A 22,687-nucleotide genomic window follows, 5' to 3' on the forward strand; every position below is an offset into this window, starting at 1 on the left:
TCTACGCTATTATCATCATTTGATTCTTACCCTATATATGCATAAATTTATTCTTACCACGAAAAATGTGGTAATGGCATGCGAAGTTTCAGTGGAGTTAGTAGGACTGTAAACGAGCCAAGCTACTCGTGAGCTATTCGACGTTCGACTCGATAAAAGCTCGTTCGGTAATTTAATGAACAGCTCGTTTAGCTAAACAAGCCAAGCTTGAGCATGACGATGCTCGGCTCGTTAGCTCGTGAACAAGCTCGTGAAGTGATTTATCTTAAAAACATAAGATTATTCATTAAATGTCTTACTATATTTTATACTATATGTAGTAATATTTGAATTAAGTATGTAATTAACATCATTTATTTACAAGAAAATAGTAAATACATTATATTTTTGTGAATAAAATAACTTAAATATTTGAAAATTAACTTATGTATTAGGAAAATAACTAAAATTTTAAATAAAAATTTAAATTTAAAAAGCTCGATTAGGCTCGGCATTGTATTCGACTCGATTAAAGCTCGATCGATAATTAATCAAACAGCTCGATTAGCTAAACGAACCAAGCTTGAACAAGACACTATTCGGCTCGGCTCGACTCGATTACACCCCTAGGAGTTAGTGGCCGACTTTGAACTTATTCTAGTAAGTGTTAGTATTATTTACTTATTTATTAAACATAATTTTTTTAATCTAAATTCTACTTTTTATTTATTTTTCTTAAAAACATACAATTCCATCAATCATTTCTAGTAGATCGGGTTTGATGTACTTGTGTTCTACGGGCCTGAATCTGATGCTGTGAAAACCAGGCCCTTCTTTTACGGAGGGAGAAAATCTTACTTAAAACGAATATACACGTGGCGATAGGCCATTGGGTGGAAGTCCAAGTCAGTCAACTCCTCGGATCTTCACAAAAAATTCATTTAAAATTTTCACTATAACTGAACATTAATATACACACAACCTCCCTGCCCTCCACCCCATTCTCAACCTTCTCTAGTCTGGACTCTGGACCTCTCTCTCTCTCTCTCTCTCTCTCACACACACACACACACACACACACATACATCGTATAATACATTGCCATAAATTTGATTCATTGATTTATTTCAATTTTCCATATTCATGCTGATGCTGTCATCTCCTTCACAAGAAATAATAACTGATGAACTTCTGGGGTGGCAAGAACAACGAGATATGGAGACTATTTGTAATCAACCCTCTTAATTTTTTTTTTCCTTTCTTATGTCATTTTTTTTTGTTTCTTCTTACTCATTTATTATCGTCTTTCTAAATGGAATAAAGCAAAGGCGACAGAGAGATGAGCAGCATGCCTAATCTGAGGGGATGAAAGGAACGATTTTTTGCAAAATTCCTGTAAGTTCCATTTCTTTTTTCATGTCTTGAATATATTCTCTTATTTTCTGGGATTAATTCTTTCATTCGGATGCCCTGTTTGTGTTGTCTAAGTCAATCAAAATCTTGACATTTGAGTGCTTATTCTTTTTTTCCTGATTTGTTGATATGAATTGCTTTGACTGGTTCTAATTGAACTAAGCATTAAAATTTGGAGAAGTTTGACATTGTAGTGTAAAGGGGTTTTAGAATTGACATGAATTATTGGAAATTCAAGTGCAATTGGTCACATGTTTGACCTGACTTCATGTCTGAAAAGGCAAGAAATAAGAGGGCCTAATACACCATGCTCAAAGTTGGAAAAATTGCTTTCAATATTTTCACATGATTTCTTCTGAATGTGAGCTCTTTTTAATACTGGTGGATATGAACTCATAGTCCATCTCTTTCTGCCAGCTTTAGCCCCAATACTCAGCCAAGTTCTTGCTGCTGGATGCCCTATACATCAAACTATTCATTCATAGCAAACGGCAGTGTTTTGGTGGTGATCGAAGAGCCATGGCTTATACTAATTCAAGATCTGTGAGGTGTGTTACATTTTTTTTTTTGCTCTGTATATCATCAACAGTTTGATAGTAGCAGAGGTTTTGAGTCCGGTGTTAATCTTGCAGATTTCATGATGATGTTGAATTTGGGAATTTCAATAGTGACCACTTGTTTAAGGTACACTACAAGATTGATGGAACGCGGGTGGCAGAGTCGAGCTCCAAGAAGGCTGATAAGGGTGGAAGATCACTGAAATCCAAGGTGCTATCGCGTGTCTTCTCAGAGGATTACGAGAGAGTTAAGAAGAGGATCTTGGATCCTCGAGGGCCTGCAATCCGTAGATGGAACAAGATTTTGCTAGTAGCTTGTTTGGTATCTTTGTTTGTCGACCCCCTATTCTTTTACCTACCCGTGGTGAGGCAGAATCTCTGCATCGACATAGGATTCACCCTTGAAGTTGTCTTAACAATCATAAGATCAATAGCAGATGCCTTTTATGCTATCCAGATTTACATCAGGTTCCGTACTGCATATGTGGCGCCTTCCTCTCGCGTATTTGGGAGAGGAGAGCTCGTGATAGACTCGAAGAAGATAGCTTCGAGGTACCTCAGGAGCTACTTCTGGCTTGACGCGATCTGCGCCCTTCCTCTCCCTCAGGTTTGTCGAGTGAAACTCATTCTTCCTCGTCTCGTTGTCCCTGTCGGAAGCAAAGCCTTATAACTCTGATTGACACTGTAGATGCTGATTTGGGGGATTATTCCTAGCCTAAGAGGATCAACAATGACCAACACCAAGAATGTGCTTAGGTTCATTATCATATTCCAATACATTCCAAGACTTTTTCTTATGTTTCCTCTCTCCTCACAAATTGTCAAGGCTACTGGTGTTGTCACAGAAACAGCTTGGGCTGGAGCTGCTTACAATCTCATGCTATACATGCTTGCAAGCCATGTAAGTAAATATATATGGTTGACGAAGTTGTTTTGAAGAAACAAAATGTTACATGAGTTTTTTACAATTTGCACAGGTTTTAGGTGCTTCTTGGTATCTTCTATCAATTGAGAGGCAAGAAGCTTGCTGGAGGCATGCCTGTGACCTCGAAAGCCCGTCGTGTGTGTACAAATACTTTGACTGTCGCAGGGTTATGGAGATGGGAAGAAACGCGTGGTTCTTGTCCAGCAATGTCACCAACCAGTGCAATCCGGATAAGGGCCGTTACCCTTTCGGAATCTATGGAGATGCTGTGACTTTCGATGTCACATCAGCGAGCTTCTTCAACAAGTACTTCTACTGCCTCTGGTGGGGCTTGAAGAACCTTAGGTAAACACAAACTCTTTCGAGTTTGATTGTTTTTCTCAAATACTAGTATATTCAGAGTATGGGATTGTGCAGTTCTCTGGGGCAGAATCTTGCTACGAGCACCTATGTTGGAGAGATCAGCTTCGCCATCGTCATGGCCACGCTTGGTCTGGTTCTGTTTGCTTTGCTCATCGGAAATATGCAAGTAAGACAAACACTTTTGGTTATTGTCTATTGCTAAGATCCTCAAGTAATAATGTGATTGTTTTGATTTAATTTGCAGACGTATCTTCAATCGACAACGGTTAGATTAGAGGAATGGCGAATACGAAGAACAGATACCGAGCAGTGGATGCATCACCGGCAGCTGCCTCAAGAGCTGAGGCAGTCGGTGCGCAAGTATGATCAGTACAAATGGGTGGCGACGAGAGGTGTGGACGAGGAGCTGGTGCTCAAGGGCCTCCCTCTGGACCTGCGGCGCGACATCAAGCGCCATCTCTGCTACGACCTCGTTCGACGGGTTCCCCTGTTCGACCAGATGGACGAGAGGATGCTGGACGCGATATGCGAGCGCCTCAAGCCGGCGCTCTGCACGCAGGGCACGTGCCTCGTGCGTGAGGGCGATCCCGTGAATGAGATGCTCTTCATCATACGGGGCAACCTCGACTCCTACACCACCAACGGCGGCCGCACGGGCTTCTTCAACTCCTGCCGCATTGGCCCGGGGGACTTCTGCGGTGAGGAGCTGCTCACTTGGGCCCTCGACCCGCGCCCCAGCGTCATCCTCCCCTCCTCCACCCGCACCGTCAATGCCATCTCCGAGGTCGAGGCCTTCGCCCTCCGAGCCGAGGATCTCAAGTTTGTCGCGGCCCAGTTTCGGAGGCTGCATAGCAAGCAGCTTCGGCATAAGTTTAGATTCTACTCGCACCAATGGAGGGCTTGGGCCGCCTGCTTTATTCAGGCCGCGTGGCGCCGCTACAAGAAGCGGAGGAGCGCGGCGGAGCTCCGGGCGTTGGAGAGTCTCGACGAGCCATCGGAGCAGCCGGCTGTGGAGAAAGAGATGCATGTTTATGCGGCCAGATTGGCGGCGAGTAGGAGAACTGTGAAGCATCTCAAGCATACTGATTCCGGTTCGAGCACGGCCGGTTCGTTGCAGAAGCCGACGGAACCGGACTTTTCGACCGTAGAGGATGAATAGAGCAGTGATGGATGCAGATGTAGAATGTAAAGTTGAAATTGTACGATGATATGTGGATTATTTGACTTTATTCTTTTTTATATATGTATAATGTCTTGGGTTAGAGTGGATTGGAGTAGTAGTTAGTTTAGTTAAGTTGGTGTCCGTTTGTTGTCGAGCTAATGAGAATTTACGAGGATCGGTATAGCAAATAACCGTCGATAATTCGTTATAGTTATTTCGATATCTGAGAATTTTTTCTATATGTTCATTCCAAAGATTGAAGTTTGAAGAAAATGAATGAAATATGAGTTGCCCAGAATTTTGAGCACAATCTCCAGACGCTGAAGCAATTGCGTTTTGAAGTCGAGCGATGCCCAAAATCAAAAGCTCTCGGGTCTTGATATTCGACAGCGACGGTTTCTGGATTATTGGTAAAATAAGGACTGTGAATATAGAAGGGCTTAGAAGCACTCGTTTACTAAATGGACGTAGCCATGAAAGGATCGGCCCAATGTAATAGAACTTGAAATCCCAAATTTATATTTTGGGCCTCATGCAATCTGGGCCAACAATAATTAATTATTAGTTGGTGTTGTTTCTGAACAATTTCCCAAGTTTTTGTATATAATTCCAAACAAGAATAGGCTACGCTGAATATGTAAATAATTTATACTCCTTCGGTCCTTATAAAATGTATTAAATTTATCATTTTCGTCCGTTCACATAAAATGATCAAGTCTATTTTTAATAAGTTTTTCACTCACAACACATTCAGCTACTTTATTAAAACTCGTGTCATTTATAAATGAATACTTTTTATAAGGACGGGGAGAGTATAATCCATTAGATTCCATTACATATAAACTATATATGCCTTGTATATATGAAAAACAGTTCCATATATTATTTGAATTTTTTTTTCTAACTTGATGTACATCTATCAAAAAGCTTAAAAGCTTTACAAATTAAGTTAAAAACATATATTATTTTTAACCTCAAACTAATTTCACATTATCAATTATATCTCATTAAAAATATTTTTTTAACCTTTAACTATTGATTTCATATCAATTCTACTCAGAAATGACGGCACGGTAGGGCATGCTTTCGGAGAAGGAAAAGGCGATGAGGAGTCCTGCAAGAGAAAGAGAGAGAGAGTGTTTATTGGGGAAATTTAGGATTTTTATTATTTTTATTTTTTTTAATATTTTTTAATGATATGGCGTACATGTTAAAATAATTTAATGTTTTTTTTAATATATCGTCACAGTCCGACAATCCACGTCAACTTTTTGGAGCTGAAAAATACATGCGATGTACAACTGATATAAAATTGATGGTTTACGATAAAAAAATTCCAATGATTCAAGATAAAAATAGTTTGAGATTAAAAATGAAGTTTGACCTTAAGTTATATAGTTTCATATTATTATACATATATTATAATTAACTTTAACTTATATCTCCCAAAGTCAGATTCTAGCTAACTCTAGCAATATTCAAATCAAAATTGTCCCAATCCAACACTTTTAGCTCTGTACCATACAAAAAAGCTAAATTCCACATTCCTTCTTACAATCTTATCCACTTGAAATGAGTTGCAACGTCGAGTTTCAAGTAAGTGCAACAACTCTAATTTCTCAATTTTTGACAACTCAATGTCTTAAAAAAGTTCATCGCTCAAATAGTACAAAATCCTTCCTTGTGAATTGTGTTTCATTTTTTGTCTGTGCATAACTTAATCACGATAGTATATTTAAAGGTTGACATTTTATATGAAAAATCAAGACCAGTACATGTTTGTGTACTTTGTGACAAGCTCACTTTTGATACTCTAAAAAGCATTGACTTAATATAACTCCATTCTTGGTGGGGACAAATATGTAGCATACATCTTTGATGCGCATATTCAGATTTAATTCAATAATTTTTAGAGCATGCTTTGAAATTTTTGAACGACAAGAATTTAATATTTTCACATCTTGTTCTTAGATTAGTTGACACGTGATTATACAGCATAATTAAAATTAGATGAAGTTGTTGTTATGTTAGTAGTACATATTTCGATTTTTATTTATTTTTTTGGTTAAATTAAAAAAGAAAATGCATGGTATGTTTGCAAGAAATGAAAAAAAAATGATTTGAAAAAGTATAGGCAATTAAATAGGACACGAAATGGTGCCAAGACGATAGGCGAAAGGCCTATAGAGCTTCATGGGCCAAAGATTCCACTGTTGATAGGCCTGGCCCATAACAGTCTGTTTTGCTTTATTAGATCAATTCTTTAGTCAACTTTCAATATTAAAAAAAAAAAAGAAATAACTAAAATCTACAAGATAAGATAATAATGAAATCGGGTCATATATAGTACTATGTCTTGGAGTCATGTAATAGAAGGTCTTACGGTTAGGGCCTAATTGATATGGGTTTAAAAGCAGGATAAGTTAAATTAATATGAATTTATGTAGTGTTTGATATTATGTGTTACTAATATGGTCAACTCCAGGTTTATCCCAAGACCCTAGCTTATTTTGTGGGATTAACCCACACTAATTATCCCACCACCCCCATGGGATTAACCCACACTAATTATTCCACCCCCTCCATAGGCTACTAATTTAGGTATTTGATATGTTAATCCAACCTATTTCAATGGATACCAAACACTTTTTGGGATTAATTACCAATGATACCAAACACTTTTTGGGATTAGAAATCATGACTAATCCACACTAAATTATCAGGATAATTTATATCCTGATTAATCCAATATTGAAAATCAAACGGGCCCTTACAGGCCAAATCCTTAAGTTAATATTCATATTCGAATTTGTATACAATCAAACTCAATAAAATTAAAAAATTATGAATTTATCACAATATATAGATTTATATCCAAAATAAGTACTCCCTCCATCCCACTAAAATAGACTCAATTCTTTTGGGTACGGAGATTAAGAAATTTACTTTTGAGGGGAAAAGTAGTGAGAAAAGTGGGTTCACACCAATTAAATATTTTAAATACATTTTTTTACTCAAAATAGAAAGTGGATCATCCAAAAATAGAAAATGAGCCTATTCTAGTGGGACGGATGGAGAATCATCTAATAGATCTTGACTCCGGAGACGATCTGACAGTAATTATGAGGTGGAAATTTATATACATCAGTTTTTCCAAATAGGTTTCAAATCAATCCATTTTGAGGTATAATGGGAATACTTTAACATAGTTTAAAATACTCCAATGTTATGGTAAAGATTTTGCAAGTTATAATAAATTGCAACCTTCGCTTATTATGATCATATGATGAGTATAATATTGAAATCTTAAAAAACAAATATTGGAAACGAAATTTCAATTGCTTCAACGTTGTCATTGGTCACAACTGATTTGTGTTAGCTAAGATGACTTTATTTTTCATAATAATTGATAGCTTCTATTTCAAATCATTTGCATTAAACGCAATGAGCGCTTCCAACATTTGTCTTTTCTCCTAGCTAGGCATAAATAATAGTAAAAGAAAACGATGATATGGGACAATTCTTGTCACAATTATGCATATAACATTATGTCTACATTTATCAATAGTTTAAACACCAATTGTATTACAATAAAACAAATGATATTATCATACTGTATATTTTCTTTCCACTTGGTTCCTTTAAACCGATGAAGTCAAATTTAAGCTAATGAAATTGGAGTTTATATGATTCATACGACAAGATTGGACCTAAAAAATGTTCTGAATAACATAATTAATGGTTGTCAATTTTGGATTATATATACCAAATTTATTTATATAAACTTAATTTTCTGGGTCGCATAAATATTCCCGAACCAAAAAAAAAGGGAATTTTTTCTTCAGCCCACCAAAAAATCGACCTTCTAAGGACTTTATGCTAAATTTGTGCCTAAAATTCTCAGTAGTTGCCAAAAAGAATTGGCAATTAAATAGACTTTTTAGTAATTTAATAATGTGACAAAGAATTGATTTGCACAAAGAAAGATCCAAGTCATGTGAAGATGCCTGGATCGAGAAAGTCTATTTAGGTATTACTCCACTTGGTTCTTTGTTATATATTCATTTTTTATTTTTTTGAAACCAGGTATTACTCAAACAAACCGTTGCCCATTTGAAAGGCCAATTTCTTAGCGCTGACCAATTGTTCAACAGACAACTAGTAAATAAAAATTATGCCATAACATAAAATCAATTATTATACAATAAAAAAAGAATATTAATTCCAAAAGATACATTTATAATAAATTTATTTTCGAGGTGATGTGTAGCCCTTTTAGATCCGTGAAATGAAAAGTAGTCAGAAATAAATGTTGCACTATATTTCTTCTGATCGTATTTAACAACTTGACATGTTAGAAAAACTCGACCATCAAGATTTAATGCAATGATAACTAATTTGATCTATTACAAATTTGATTTAGGATATTCAAATTCTAGGTCATCAAGTCAAGTTTGGATTACTAGTTTAATTTGCCTCGTCGCGATAGAGCTTCTGCAATTTGAGTGCATTTGGCACTTTAATTTTAAGTGTGTACGTAAATTGAACTACGTTGACTTCATAAAAGTAAAAGGAATATTTTTTTAGCTTTTGACAATGCGAAATATTAATAAATTTGTCAGATGATTTAGTGTTAGATTTCGATCGTAATTATTTGATAAGAATTTTTGCGCTGTTTATTCACGTGAATGAGATCCAATCTGCATGCCATGTGAGCGTTTACTCTCTAAATTTCTCAGACTTAATTGATTAAAAGTCTATCGAAAAATTAAATGCCAACTATTTTAGGAAGAACATAAATGTTGTTTTATTTCAGATAATTTTTCTGGAAAAGAAAAATACTTGGTACTTGGCAGTGATTAGTGATATTATACGTTCGAATATGTTATGATTAAGGAGTAATGGTGCAAGATAGTTTTAGAAATTAAAAAAAAAAAGTTATCAATGTGCATGGTTTTGAGTATGGTTTAGAATATGAGAAAGTCAAACCTCCTAAGAGAGAATGGAGGAAAGATGATATTACCTGCACGTGAATCTCCACAAGCACATACTCCTACTATTTAAGAAAAATACTAGCTAGTAGTAGATTATATTTTGTAAGATGTGTCACATATAAATTTTAATTTTTGAGTAGTACTGTCACAATTAGCTCTCGTAATCTTGTGATATAGGAGCTAGTTTTATTCATATATTTTCAAAAACTTGAAAGTAATTTTTCATAAATGTGCATAGAGTACTGGTAGAATTTCGAATTATGAAAAAACTCATTCTTATTCAACTTAATAAAAAATCTTATTCCTCCAAACTCAAGTCAAGGGGCAACAATGAAAAAGAAAAGGAAATTTAGTAGGCTTTTGAATTAAAAAATTCAGCGTTTTTCCTTTCCAAGTATTAACACTTTTACGTATACGAGCGGTAATTAGTATGTTTAGGTGCTTTTAAATACACCAAAATGGAATGAGATTCAGTGTACCACACTTTATGTCTCACTTCGTGTTCCACTTTCAATTTTATTTATTTTCTTATATATTTTTTTTCAATTTCAACGTTGTATACTTTAGTTTAATTTTGTGATTATTAACTATGATTTATTCTATCAATTTAGGGTATTTAATTATTTCTTATCATTTAATTTCACTTTTATTACCTAATATAGGTTGATAAATTCAAAGTCATTGTATATTATTTAAATGATTTTTTGAAATAAAAATAATATATAATTCATAGTATTATAATAAACTTTATTTTTATAATAATAGATATAAGCATAGGACAGAATGACACACATAAAATTCTGTGACACTGGATCTCATCCCAAAACAAAACTCCCCCTAAAAAAAGTTACACCAAAACCAATTTAATACTCACTGTTCTTCATATAACTTAATTTATCGGTTAAACACACCCTCCAAATCATTTTCGTTGATTAATGATTAATTTGTTTTTAATGATCTGCGTATTTTGACTCTCAAACCACCCAAGCAGTACCCAAAGTGAAAGGGAATTAATTCACTTATTATTAATTATATTTAAATTTGTTCTTGTCTAGAAGGTTCATTAATTGATCACATTCACATGTTTCTGGAAGCCCCCATTTTATGCAATAAAATTCTACTCAAAGGCAAAACTTGTAGGGGTTAGTAATATATCAAGAATTTGTTATGGAAGATAGAATCTTGATTGTTTTGGAAAATGGAGATATTTTTTGGGAATCCTGATAACTTGAGTGTTCAAGTGCATCTAAATCATCTCATATTTATGATATGAGATCTCTTTAGTCAACAGAAGGATATCGAACTTGTTATTTAAGTTCGTGTGTGTTATTTAGCACGAAGATTTACTTTCTAAACGAGAAAATAAATCATGACCACTTGAAATTTCGTTCAGCTAGAGGAAAACCTCTCTCTATATAGGTTTTATTAATTTAAAAATATTTATATATCACTAAATTAATAATTTATTAATTAAGAGAGTATCTTTTCAGTTTTGATAATTTTATGAATTTACTCCTAATTAAACTCCCACGTGAATATGAGAAACTGCAAATTTAAAAATTATAATTAAAAGTAATTAACTAAACCAAATTAACATTTTTCTGTCAAGTTCAAAAAATATTGAATAGTGGAAAATTTTTACGAGCCAAGTGTACAAATATAGAACGAGTTAATCTCTTCTGTAATCATCTTTCTATACGTAATTATTAGCGATGATTTGACTTGAAGTGGGACCCAACGTAATTAAATAAACGAGTTCAGTACACTCTAAATATTTACCTTTTCCATGTACTTAACTAGTTCGACTTTAATCCTATTTTTAAATTCTGGAAACTAGACTTAAGTATTTCCATAACTAGAAAGATAATGACACGTAGTTCTTTTTCCTTCCATGCACACAGCATCTCACAAAAACCAATTTGAAATTTTATATTCAACGTTGCAGTTGAAACTTTATCCCATTAGAAACATATAAATCACGTAAAATTTATGCTTCATTATAACTAAATTATTTCGAACTCACCTAACCCCCTGCTTCCCCTGCAGAAAGAAAACTGCTAACTGTTCATTTTCTTTTATAGGGTGCATGAATTGTAGTTTATGATTCGATATTCAGAGTGATTAGCAAAAAGAACTTGATTTTGAATAAAAATGTAAAAAAGGTTTGGAAAGTTGAAAAATACTCCGTATTTTTAAGCTGGCATATATATTATGTGAATAATTGATCAAGTTTAATATACTCCTTTTTACTTTTTCGATGGACAAACTCTTAACAAGGCGTTTGATTTTGTGAATGAAATAGATAAAATTGATAGAATTTGATGAGTGATTAAATAATATATTTAAGATAATATATTATTCATTTGAGTGATTAAATACAGGTTGAATTATCAATTACGAATTCAATCATACAAATCAAATATTGAATTAAGGTAAAATATTTTATTAATCATGTTTTAACATTCAAACTAAACTATCTCCTTAGGATGTGTTTACTTTGGAGGATTAGGCTTAATAGATAAAAATAATAAAGCTAATCTCTTATTTTACTTTGACGGATTGCAACTTTGGGATATCCCAAGGCCCTTGATTATTTTTATCCTTCAAACTAATTTTACTTGATTATTATCCCATGAAAAGGGTGGGATTGCAGATATCCTACTCTTGAAAATAAAAATATTCAATCATATATATAATCAATCATACAAAGTAAATGCACCTAGTTGATTTAATTAATCATATTTTCAAATTCTTGAAACAGACTTAATTATTTCCATAACTAGCTAGAAAGTTATGTGCCCCGCATTTCTTTTTCCTTTCATGCACATAATAATTCTGACTTAAATCATTAAAAGCATCTCTCAAAAACCAATTTTAAAAAATATATATTCAACGTTGCAGTTGAAACTCTATCCAATTATGTTTAACACATACATAAAATTCCAGTTTCATCATAATTAAATTATTTCGAATCCACCTAATTCTTATTTCAAAATCTTCTTCTCCTCCTACCCTGCAGAAAGAAAACTGGTCAGAATCCAAAAAAGAAAATAAAAAAATGATAAAATTAATTAGCTGAAGAATTAAACACGGTTCGAAAGAGCCGCACAAGATTGAATCATCCACAATTACAAGCAAAATCAGTTCCAAAAAAAGTTTAGGCCAAACGGCAATAGCAAAGGTTGCTGCAAAATGCATCTACGCTCAACATCTTAGTACAAACAAAACAGCTGCCAAAAGTCAACCCCTCAAGCCCACCCATTTTCATTGCCTACATAAGTTTCGTCGAAAGCAATCTTCATTCATTCATTCAAATAATCTGTTCATCATTACGTGTCTCACTTCCATAATTAGCTGCATGTTCTGAGCTTTTCTTTAATTTGTTGAGGAAGAAAAGGGCTCAAACCACGTCTCTCCCTTCCTCCTTAATTTTCTTCATGCTTACTTTATTCTCTGATTCGATCATCAAGGTAACACCGATGATTCTCTGCACTTTTCAAGGCTTGTTTTTTGTTGTTTAAAATCATTATATTCTATTTTATGATGGTTTGACAAATATGAATATGATTTTTAATTCGCTTCCTCTTTTTTGGAGTTTGTGAAATGATAATGTGAAGAAGAGGCTTTGAGTTGGCCTCACGTAATACATTCCATTTCCATTACCATAAAGTCTTCTAATTTTGAGGCGTAGATCTGAATAAAAAATCGATTCTTTTTTTTTTTTTTTTTTGAGTGGGAAATTTGCAAGGTGCGACCTTCTTTCGCGGCGAGGCTGCAGGCTTTCTCGTTAGTAGCTTAATGATTTTTGTATGTGAAGGAAGTGTGTTGAACTCGTTCACATTGATTAGTTATTTTTTAGGGGCTAACCCCATGTGAACTTTGCTGCATTTTTCATGATGTTGTTCTTCACACATTACTCACCACCCCACACACCCCTATATATGTTCTCCAACCTGCACACAATGCATCGCTAATCAAACCTCCTCTATTTTTGACTAGATCTACATTAATTCTTGAGGTCGAACAAGATTAGTTGTACCTTTCCTTTTGTTGATTTTTGTGTAAGGTGATGTTTGCATATTGCAGGTAGCTTTGCTTTTGTAATATGGGAATGTCGAGAAACGTGAGAAGCGGTGATTATTTGGAGGGAATGCTGAGTGATTACATGGGTGGGAAGGGGGCTAAGTTGAAGGTGCAGAAGAGCTCCCCATCTAAGCTTGTCACAGTGCTAACATGCTTGCAGTTCGCCTTCGCCGTCTACGCCACCTTCCTCCTCTACTTCATGAGCCCCTCCGTGGATCTCCGGACCAAGCCGGACTTCTCGTGGGCTACTAAAATCGCGCACCAATGGAAGCAGTTCATGGTGGTGAGCCATTACCAAGAGCCCAACGCCCTGGTGCGAGCTGATCAGCTCGTCGCCCCACGAACTAGCCCCTCCGAGGTGTGTGAGCACGAGCAGATTGACTTCGTGCAGAAGAAGTCCAACGACGAGGTGATGATCAAGTTCAAGAGGGATCTGTACCGCGATGTGCAGAACTTCCAAAAACAGAATATGGGGACTGAGACACTCTCGGAGCTGATGGGGATGAAATCCAAGTGGGATTTGCATGGCCCCAACATCCCCAAGGTGACTGTCATCTTGAACCACTTCAAGCGCAAGACGCTCTGCGCTCAGCTCGAATCGCTGCTGCATCAGACTCTCCCATTCCATCATGTTTGGGTGCTCTCCTTCGGGAGCCCTAATGAGAAATCACTCAAAAGAATTGTTGAGAGCTACAACAATTCAAGAATCAGCTTCATTAGCTCAAGCTATGATTTCAAATACTATGGCAGATTCCAGATGGCGTTGCAGACGGAAGCAGACCTTGTCTACATTCTCGATGATGACATGATCCCGGGGAAGAAGATGTTGCAGATCATGTCGCACGTTGCAGGAACAGATAAATACAAGAATTCTGTTCTAGGCAGTATTGGGAGGATCTTGCCTTTCAGACAGAAGGATTTCACCTTCCCTAGCTATAGAAAGTTCCGGTCCAAGGAGGCTGGCTTGTATCTACCCGATCCGGCCTATGATATCACTATTGACAAAGTTGTGCAGGTTGATTTCCTGTCTAGCTCGTGGTTTCTCTCAGCTGAGCTCATCAAAACTCTCTTCATCGAGACACCCTTAACTTTCATGACCGGTGAAGATCTCCACTTGAGGTATGTGATCTTGTGGACTATTTGATGATCTTGTGAGTACATTACTCTGATTAATGAAATTTGGAATGTGGATTACAGCTATCAGCTTCAGAAGTATAGGAATGCGGGCTCGTTCGTGGTGCCCGTGGATCCGAATGATAAGGATACGTGGGGTGATAGTGAGCACAGGTTGGCCTATGTGTCTGAGACTACTGTGATCTTCAAAGACATTGTTCAAGTTCGAGATGATCAATGGTGGAAGGCGCTCTCTAATGGCTATGTAACGCAGTGGGCGGCTATGTACCCTCAGAAGATCGATGCCCTATTCTACGCCCACTCTATCGATGAGGTGAAGGCGCTCGCTCCTCTGCTTGACAAGTTTAGGTCAACCGTGGGAAAGAAGGCCTACATTGTTGTCTCCGGGGGCAATTTCTGCCCCTGTGAGGAGGCCGCTGCCGCCTTGAAATGGCCTAAGGCAGTTTGCAAGGAGAGGAGGTTCAAGATTTTTGATCTTGGCATTGGTGCCATCTCCAGCAGTTTCTCCAACTCGGAGGTTCCCGTGCTACAAGGCGTGTACGCTAGCATGAAAGGGCTGATTAAGATCCACAACCCTAGCGTCGTCATCACGGTCTCAGACATCGACTCAAACGTGAAGAAGGCGTTGAGGATGGCGACCGAATCCACTAATATAAGCACTAATGGTTCCATTTCTACATTGGTGCTTCTTCCAAGAGCCTCTGTGCCAAAGGTGCTCTGGATGGCCGATCTCCGCCCTACCACGCTGCCTAGTAAGCCCTTGTCTACCTGTCTTGGCTAATTCTATGTTCTTGTTTTCATTATGCTGACCAATTATTTAACCTGAAACAGATTGGAACAGGATGAGATTAACAATAAGCATCATCACACAAAATCGGCCTACATCTCTGGCGAGGCTACTAAACTCCATAAAAAACGCCTACTTCCTAGGCGATGAGGTGGCCATCACCTTCAACATGGATAGCAGAGTCGACGAGGCGACACTAAAACTAGTGAATGCGTTCGCATGGCCACACGGCCCGAAAGTCCTACGCAGGAGGATCATCCAGGGCGGGCTGATACGTGCCGTGAGCGAGAGTTGGTACCCCTCCTCAGACGATGAATTTGGGCTACTACTCGAGGATGATATAGAGGTCTCACCCTATTTCTACCTCTGGATCAAGTACGCCCTCCTCGCCTACCACTACGATCCCCAAGTCTCCCTCCCGGAGCTCTCCTCTATCTCGCTATACACGCCACGCATCGTGGAGGTGGTCAAGGAGAGGCCAAAATGGAATGCTACAGACTATTTCAAACGAATCCACCCCAATACGCCTTACCTCCACCAGCTACCATGCAGTTGGGGTGCAGTATTCCTACCAAAACAGTGGAGAGAATTCTACGTCTACATGAACATGAGGTTCACTGAGGATGCAAAGGCGAATCCGGTTCAAATCCCTAAATCAAGAACCAATGGTTGGCAAGCCTCATGGAAGAAGTTCCTAATCGACATGATGTATTTGAGAGGGTATGTTAGCCTCTACCCCAACTTCCCCAACCAGCAGAGCTTCTCCACTAATCACATGGAACCTGGTGCTCATATCAGCGCTAAGGACAATGTTGTGAAGCATGATAAGTCGGATTTTGAGGTACCCTTGATGAAGAAGGATTTTAGGACATTCTTGCCAAATGGAAAATTGCCGCCTGCATCGAAGCTGCCTTCTTTAAACTTGTTCAACCAAGCGTTGTCTTTGAAGGGTTTGAAAGCTGCAGGGGCTAAGCTGGGGCAGGATGTGCTTGAATGCACTGCAACTGAAGTAGTTATGGTGAATCATGAAACTGGTTTGCCTTCACATTGTGCAAGATTCTGATGATGTGATTTCGTTTTTATTTTTTCTATTATTTTGGGATTTTGGTTTATTCATCAAATTTGTTTGTTATTGTAGATTTATAAATAGAGAGAGGGATTGTGTTGTTGGCAGGGGAAATGTGGAATTGTACAGAAAGAATCTGGGAAGTGGGGAGAAAGATGATTTTTGGTTCCTATTTGATGAAAACAAGAAATATACATATATACTACATGAAATTGTGACTTTGATACACACACACACACACACACACATATATATATATATATATATATATATATGGGTTGATTATCATGAAAATCAATTTAAAATAAAAATTGAGATCACTGCATCGACGTGTAAAGTTACTGCACCCGTCCTGAAATTAACTGCACTCGAAAAAAAATAGAGTTAAATTTTCGCTTCTTCAAGGATTATTTCAGACCTAGGTTCTGCATTCAATCATCAAGATGATATGCATCCACTATAAATATTCAAGATCGAATGGCTGAGAATAGTTCTCTGTTCTCATTTTAAATAAAAATTATCATGTGAAACTTTCCATATATTTATAGAAGGTGGATAGAGAGAGAATACATTTTGTCCTAATAAATGAGATGATTTATAAACCATATGATCATTATATCTATGGTCTAGATCTAAGACCTATGAAAAATTCAATGTAACGAATTGAGTTAATAAAATCTATGAATAAGATTAATAACAATCTACGAATAAATCAATTATAACTCACGAATAACAGTATTAAATTAATGTGGTAAAATTTCGCCCCCTCCAAGATTCGGACTCATGTGTGAATGTTTTTCATGTGTTTAGTGACTTGTATGTTAATCTCAATTCACATTATTAATCACAACCGTAAAATTTGAATTTATGGTGTTCCATATTTAATCTCATTTCTCAACTCATATTAAAATATAAAATATGAACCATTTCCAGTCCAGTCCTTATATCATTAAGATCTATGGTTGATTCATCACTTTGTTATATGAATTCAAGGTACTGGGTTCGAATCTCATATGGAGTAAAAAAATTAATTTCCAAATTTCAAACATATACACAACGAATTCAGACGTATTCTACGTAGAATTCAGCCATTTTCCTTGTGATTGCTCAAAGATTAAATCTCAAGCTTAGATTATGAGTATATCAATGGTGTTGTGTGTGTGTGTGTGTGTATAGTTGAGATCCAGTGAGAATGCTCTTCATGAGAAATGAGAATAACTAATAAATCAATAAAATATACGAATAAATCAATGTATTTGTCATTAAAATTAATGCGTTAAAAAAAACATAACATTTTTGCTCTGTTCAAGATTCAAATTCATACGATGCATTTATCACCGCATATCTTGATAATCGAAGAATAAAGTAATTTTCTATTCACATTTTATATAATGACTGTTATTTGAACATCTCCTCATATATGTGGCTATGTGTTAATATAGGCGTGTGTGTGATGTATCTCTTATTTGTCAAATACTCCCTCCGTTTTTTATTAAATGTCCCCAACCATCAAAATACACGTACCAATAAAATAAGATATTTATATTTGTAACTTTAGTAATTATCATAATAAATGCATATGTACAACTAATTATTATATTCATACAAGTATTAAATAAGGATAAAATAGGAAGAATGTTATAATCATACTCTCAAATTTTGAAATGGGACACTTATTAAGAAACAAGGAAAATAGTAAAATAGGACACTTAAAAAAAACGGAGGGAGTATATATCAATATATGCATTAACTAAGTCGAGTGGGCTCGCAATTTATGAGCTAGCATATTGGGCCACCAAGGCCCAAGTTATAATTTGGTCAAACCTCCTTTTAGCTCCGTGGGCATTACTATATTTGAGCCGAGCTCATTTTCGTTCAGTCATTTAAAGCATTAATATTTAGGGTTTATTTATTATTATATTTATTTGTTCTCTTTATCTTCAAATTTATTAATTTGATAATAGTTTATTATATTAAATAATCCTAGTTACAAAATTGACAAAAGTTTCTAGTTTTTTTACACAATTAACCATCTCTATTAAGTTATTAACATTAGGAATGACAATGGATCAAATTTTCTCTGGTACACGCATTTATCTAACCTTAGTAGAATGGGATTAGTAAGTATTAAAGGGGGTTGGGTAGTAAAATTAGTATTTATGAAGGGTTTGAATATCAATAATAAATTTGTAGGAAACGAGGAAAATTAAACTAATAAATTGAGAGTGAAATTGAACTTGGATTGTAGAGAGATAAAAATAGAGAATTTTTATTTTCAATTGGAGAATAATGAATAAAAACCAAACTAATAAATTGAAAGTGAAATTGAACTTGGAATGTAGAGAGATAAAAATAGAGAATTTTTATTTTTAATTGGAGAATAATGAAAGATTTGTTGATTTTACATAAGAATCCTATTTATAGTTTACAAATGAATCTAATAGCAATGCCCATTAATCAAACAGTTGGGTCAACTCTCATTATAATATTTTATGTCTTTAAGTGATCACCAAGGTTGACGAAGCTTATCTATAAGGTTGGTAATTGGCGGGACTAAACACCAAAATTCACGGTTGGCGAAGCTGAACATTAATACAAAATATAAATAAAAATTTGTAAAATTTTAATAAAGAGAGAAAAATAAAATATTTTAAGTTTTAAATTTTAATATTATATTCATTTTAAATTATTTTTTGATTATTTTATACCATATTAAAGATCTTATCACGAATTTAAATTTAAGATATATATTGAAAAAAAAATCATGAATCAAATTTGATGATGTTTAGAAAAAAAATATAAAAAAAGAGAGAGAAAAATAGTGAAAAAAATGGTGAAAGAAGACAGAGAAAAAACTATCTTTTTATATATTAATATATATATTTGTTTTATGAGTTGGTTAAGAGAGTACCACTGAGATACAAGCTTGTGGTTAATTCAAGGATCTTTACTCACAAACAAAATACTACTCTTTTCGCCCCATTTATAATAATACAATAGAAATGGGTATGAATATTAAGAATACGTTGTTAAGAGTGGAACATATGAACCACTTAATTTATGTGTGTAGAGTGGGTAGAGACCAATGATCGCATACTATCTTTTAGAAATTGTCATTATAAATGAGACAAACTGAAAACGAAAGTGTGTCATTATAAGTAGCATGAATTGAGTAACATTTATCCTCGCACAAATAAAATAATACACTATGAGACATTTGGTTTGGTGGGTGAGATATATAAGATTAATAGGATTTGATGAGTGACTAAATAATCCACCTAACTTTGAAATAATAAATAATCACTCAATTTAATGACTATATGCGGGCCAAATTATTAATCACGAGTCCAATCATATAAACCAAACACTTAATTAATATAAATTATTTTATCAATTATATCTTATCTCTCAAACCAAACACCTCATGATAAACTAAAACGCCCTCCTCTTTTTACATATATGAGATTAATTAATCGTAAGCCTTCAATCAAATGTTGTATTTGCTCTTTGCTGCACAAATAATGTGATTATCAATTTATTGTGATTACCTGACCAATAAATACAAAGTAACTAAACCTTAAGACCACACAAAACACTGAATTACTTTGATGGAAAATAAGAGAAATAATATATTTTTACTATTTTTCCATTAGTTTTACATGTTTATTATCACGGTTTTTTTTTAGGGTATGGTAAAATATTTTCTTGGACAACTCATTTTCATTCACATCTTCAATATTGGATAATATTATCTTTGAGTAGGTAAAAAAAATTCAACATTTTCTCATTTTTTCATCTGTAGTAAATATATGATAAGGAATGAAGAAAATATAATATATTTTTTTTATCCAACCTTTTTCGATAAAAAAATTTACAATCAAAATAAACGTACCCTAAATCAATTAATCCTCCCTCCACTTTTCTTAAGTGTCCCGTGGTCGTCAAAGCACGCAAACGAAAAGGGCATTTTTCTCTTTTTACTCCTAATTAGTACATGAAAATTTGAAAAAGTAAAAAAAAAAAATTGTTCTTAATAATAGAAGGGCAAAATGATAAGTTATGCCATAAAATTTTAAAATGAGACACTTATATAAGAATACAATTTATATTTTAATAAGACAGTTAAAAATAACGGAAAGAGTAAGTTTTATTAAGCAATAGGTAATAATCATAAGACAATTAATTCCTGCGTCTATAAGTAGGATTAAGAGCATGGGGTTCGAATTACTACCAGGAAACTATTATTGATAATTTTAATGCAATATATTGACTATTAGTTTTTTCAAATTGTTACGGATTCAATTAAATGCTTAAAGTCAAGATTTGATAGCTATTAGCTAGTATATTTAAGAATGAGGTGTTGAATTTAGTGCAATTATTATTTAATACTCTATGAGTTCCTATATAAAGTCTATATACCTGCTTATATAAATCATTAGCTATTGGATTTTTATGTTGGCCGTAACACAAGTCTTTCAAAATTAAGATGTTGGGCCTGTCTAGCTAGGTGATGCTAGTATATAATTAAATTTTCGTATAATTCCTTTTTTATATATAAAAATTACATAAATAAATTAAAAAAAAATTAAAGATCACGCAATCGATGACTCGAATCCAGGACCTCAAAGCCTAATTTAATAACAATAATGTTATTTGGACAAAATTTGTCCTGACAAAAAAAGGTTAAATACTTTGAAAAATAATTATATTTAAATTTTTGGTTCAAAATAAAAAGAATTTAGTTAGTTTTATTATTTTCTTTACATTGTAGTTTTTTGTAATTTTTTTAATAATCTTTTTAATTTTTATTATTTTCAAAGTACAAAAACTACAAAAAAATAATAACAATTTTATAAAATGTTAAAAAATTACAAAAAAAATTATAATGTGGAAAAAATAATAAAATTAATTAACTAAATCTTTTTTAAATTTGAACCAAAATTTTTAAATCAATCAATTTTTAAAAATATTTAATCTATTTTTGTTCGGATAAATTTTTATCCAAATAGCACTAATTTAATAATTACATTATAAATTTATCCCTCATCACATTCAATTCTGTATATTTATGGTTTATTTTTTCGATGCTAATAATTCGCATCGAACAAAAGAAACCTTAATTTGAAAGTAGTACTTATAAAATAATTTTAAAGAAGAATGTGGCATGACACTATGACAGCCGTAGCTCATCTAAAAAGAGACCGAAAGGTTATACATTTGTCAGTGGAACTTGGCCATCATAAATATCGACTTGTTAACCTACACGAATTTTATTTAAGAATTTATGTATTATTTTGTATATTTTGATGTTTGTTAATTTTATGTTTCCAAAAAGTGAGTGTAAAGTTATTCTCCACTTTAGATATTTCATTTCGATGCATTCAAAAAAAATTATTCGATTCGATCTCCAAAAGTAATTGTTCCTTCCACTCAAATTTGCATCTATTGCATTTCGATCAGCTCCAATCTTACTCTCTATAATTATTACTAATATTTAATAATTTACCTTATATTTAATTATAAAAATAAAACGGAAACTATAATAAAATCGCTCTTCGAATTTTCAAGTATATGTAAATGAATTAATTGCAAAAAGACAAAACTCTTATGTACATTCGGTTGTATGTGTATGTCTGGACATTCTCAGCTCATTCAGAAAATACCATTTGATATTTTTTAATGTATCATTTGATTTTATAAAAATTAATTAACATTTGCATATGTTAAACGTATCATTTTCTATGATTAAAGGTGTCATTTGTAATGTAATAAAAATACCATTTTTATTTATTTTTACTAAAGTATCAATTTTATTTATATAAAAAATCATTTGAGACGTATCATTTTTATGTAATAAAAATACCATTTTTTGTTAATAACAGTATCATTTACATGAATCGAAAAATTTTTACAAAAAACAAATTACCTAAACAAATTCACGAAAAAAAAATGTGATGTAGATTGGGTCAGGCTGGCGATCGTAGGTCCGAGCGAGGCGGGTGCGGGTCTAAGCAAGTTAAGAGGAGACCACCTCTTGCAAAAAAATTGTTGAATTTATATCCAAAAATAACCTATTTAAAAAATAATGTAACTTATATTTACAAAATATTGACTTCTCGAATTTCAAAAGAGTTGGTAGCAAATCCATGGAATGGTCAGAGTGGGGGTGTAATATTGAGACCCAAAATTTGTTTTTTGTTATTATGAAATAAAGTCAATTAATT

At 34.0% G+C, this 22,687-nt stretch overlaps 3 protein-coding genes across 3 annotated transcripts in view; all 3 read left to right on the top strand.

Moving 5' to 3' along the window:
* LOC131000554 (uncharacterized) overlaps positions 1-22,687 on the top strand; it is a 407,676-nt gene that overhangs the window by 320,200 nt on the left and 64,789 nt on the right. The window lies entirely within an intron of this gene.
* Positions 968-4,499, top strand: LOC131000543 (protein CNGC15b-like). Its single transcript, XM_057926517.1, has 8 exons — positions 968-1,207; positions 1,303-1,374; positions 1,810-1,940; positions 2,025-2,556; positions 2,638-2,850; positions 2,927-3,219; positions 3,292-3,403; positions 3,482-4,499. Exons 3-8 carry the CDS (start codon positions 1,912-1,914, stop codon positions 4,394-4,396), a joined length of 2,094 nt encoding a protein of 697 aa, XP_057782500.1. The 5' UTR covers positions 968-1,207; positions 1,303-1,374; positions 1,810-1,911; the 3' UTR covers positions 4,397-4,499.
* On the top strand, positions 12,392-16,675 carry LOC131000528 (uncharacterized). Its single transcript, XM_057926488.1, has 4 exons — positions 12,392-12,863; positions 13,480-14,595; positions 14,674-15,362; positions 15,442-16,675. The coding sequence occupies exons 2-4, from the start codon at positions 13,499-13,501 to the stop codon at positions 16,458-16,460; spliced, it is 2,805 nt and encodes a 934-aa protein (XP_057782471.1). The 5' UTR covers positions 12,392-12,863; positions 13,480-13,498; the 3' UTR covers positions 16,461-16,675.

The sequence above is a fragment of the Salvia miltiorrhiza genome, chromosome 8 (assembly GCF_028751815.1).
Source record: "Salvia miltiorrhiza cultivar Shanhuang (shh) chromosome 8, IMPLAD_Smil_shh, whole genome shotgun sequence".
Lineage (NCBI taxonomy): Eukaryota > Viridiplantae > Streptophyta > Magnoliopsida > Lamiales > Lamiaceae > Salvia > Salvia miltiorrhiza.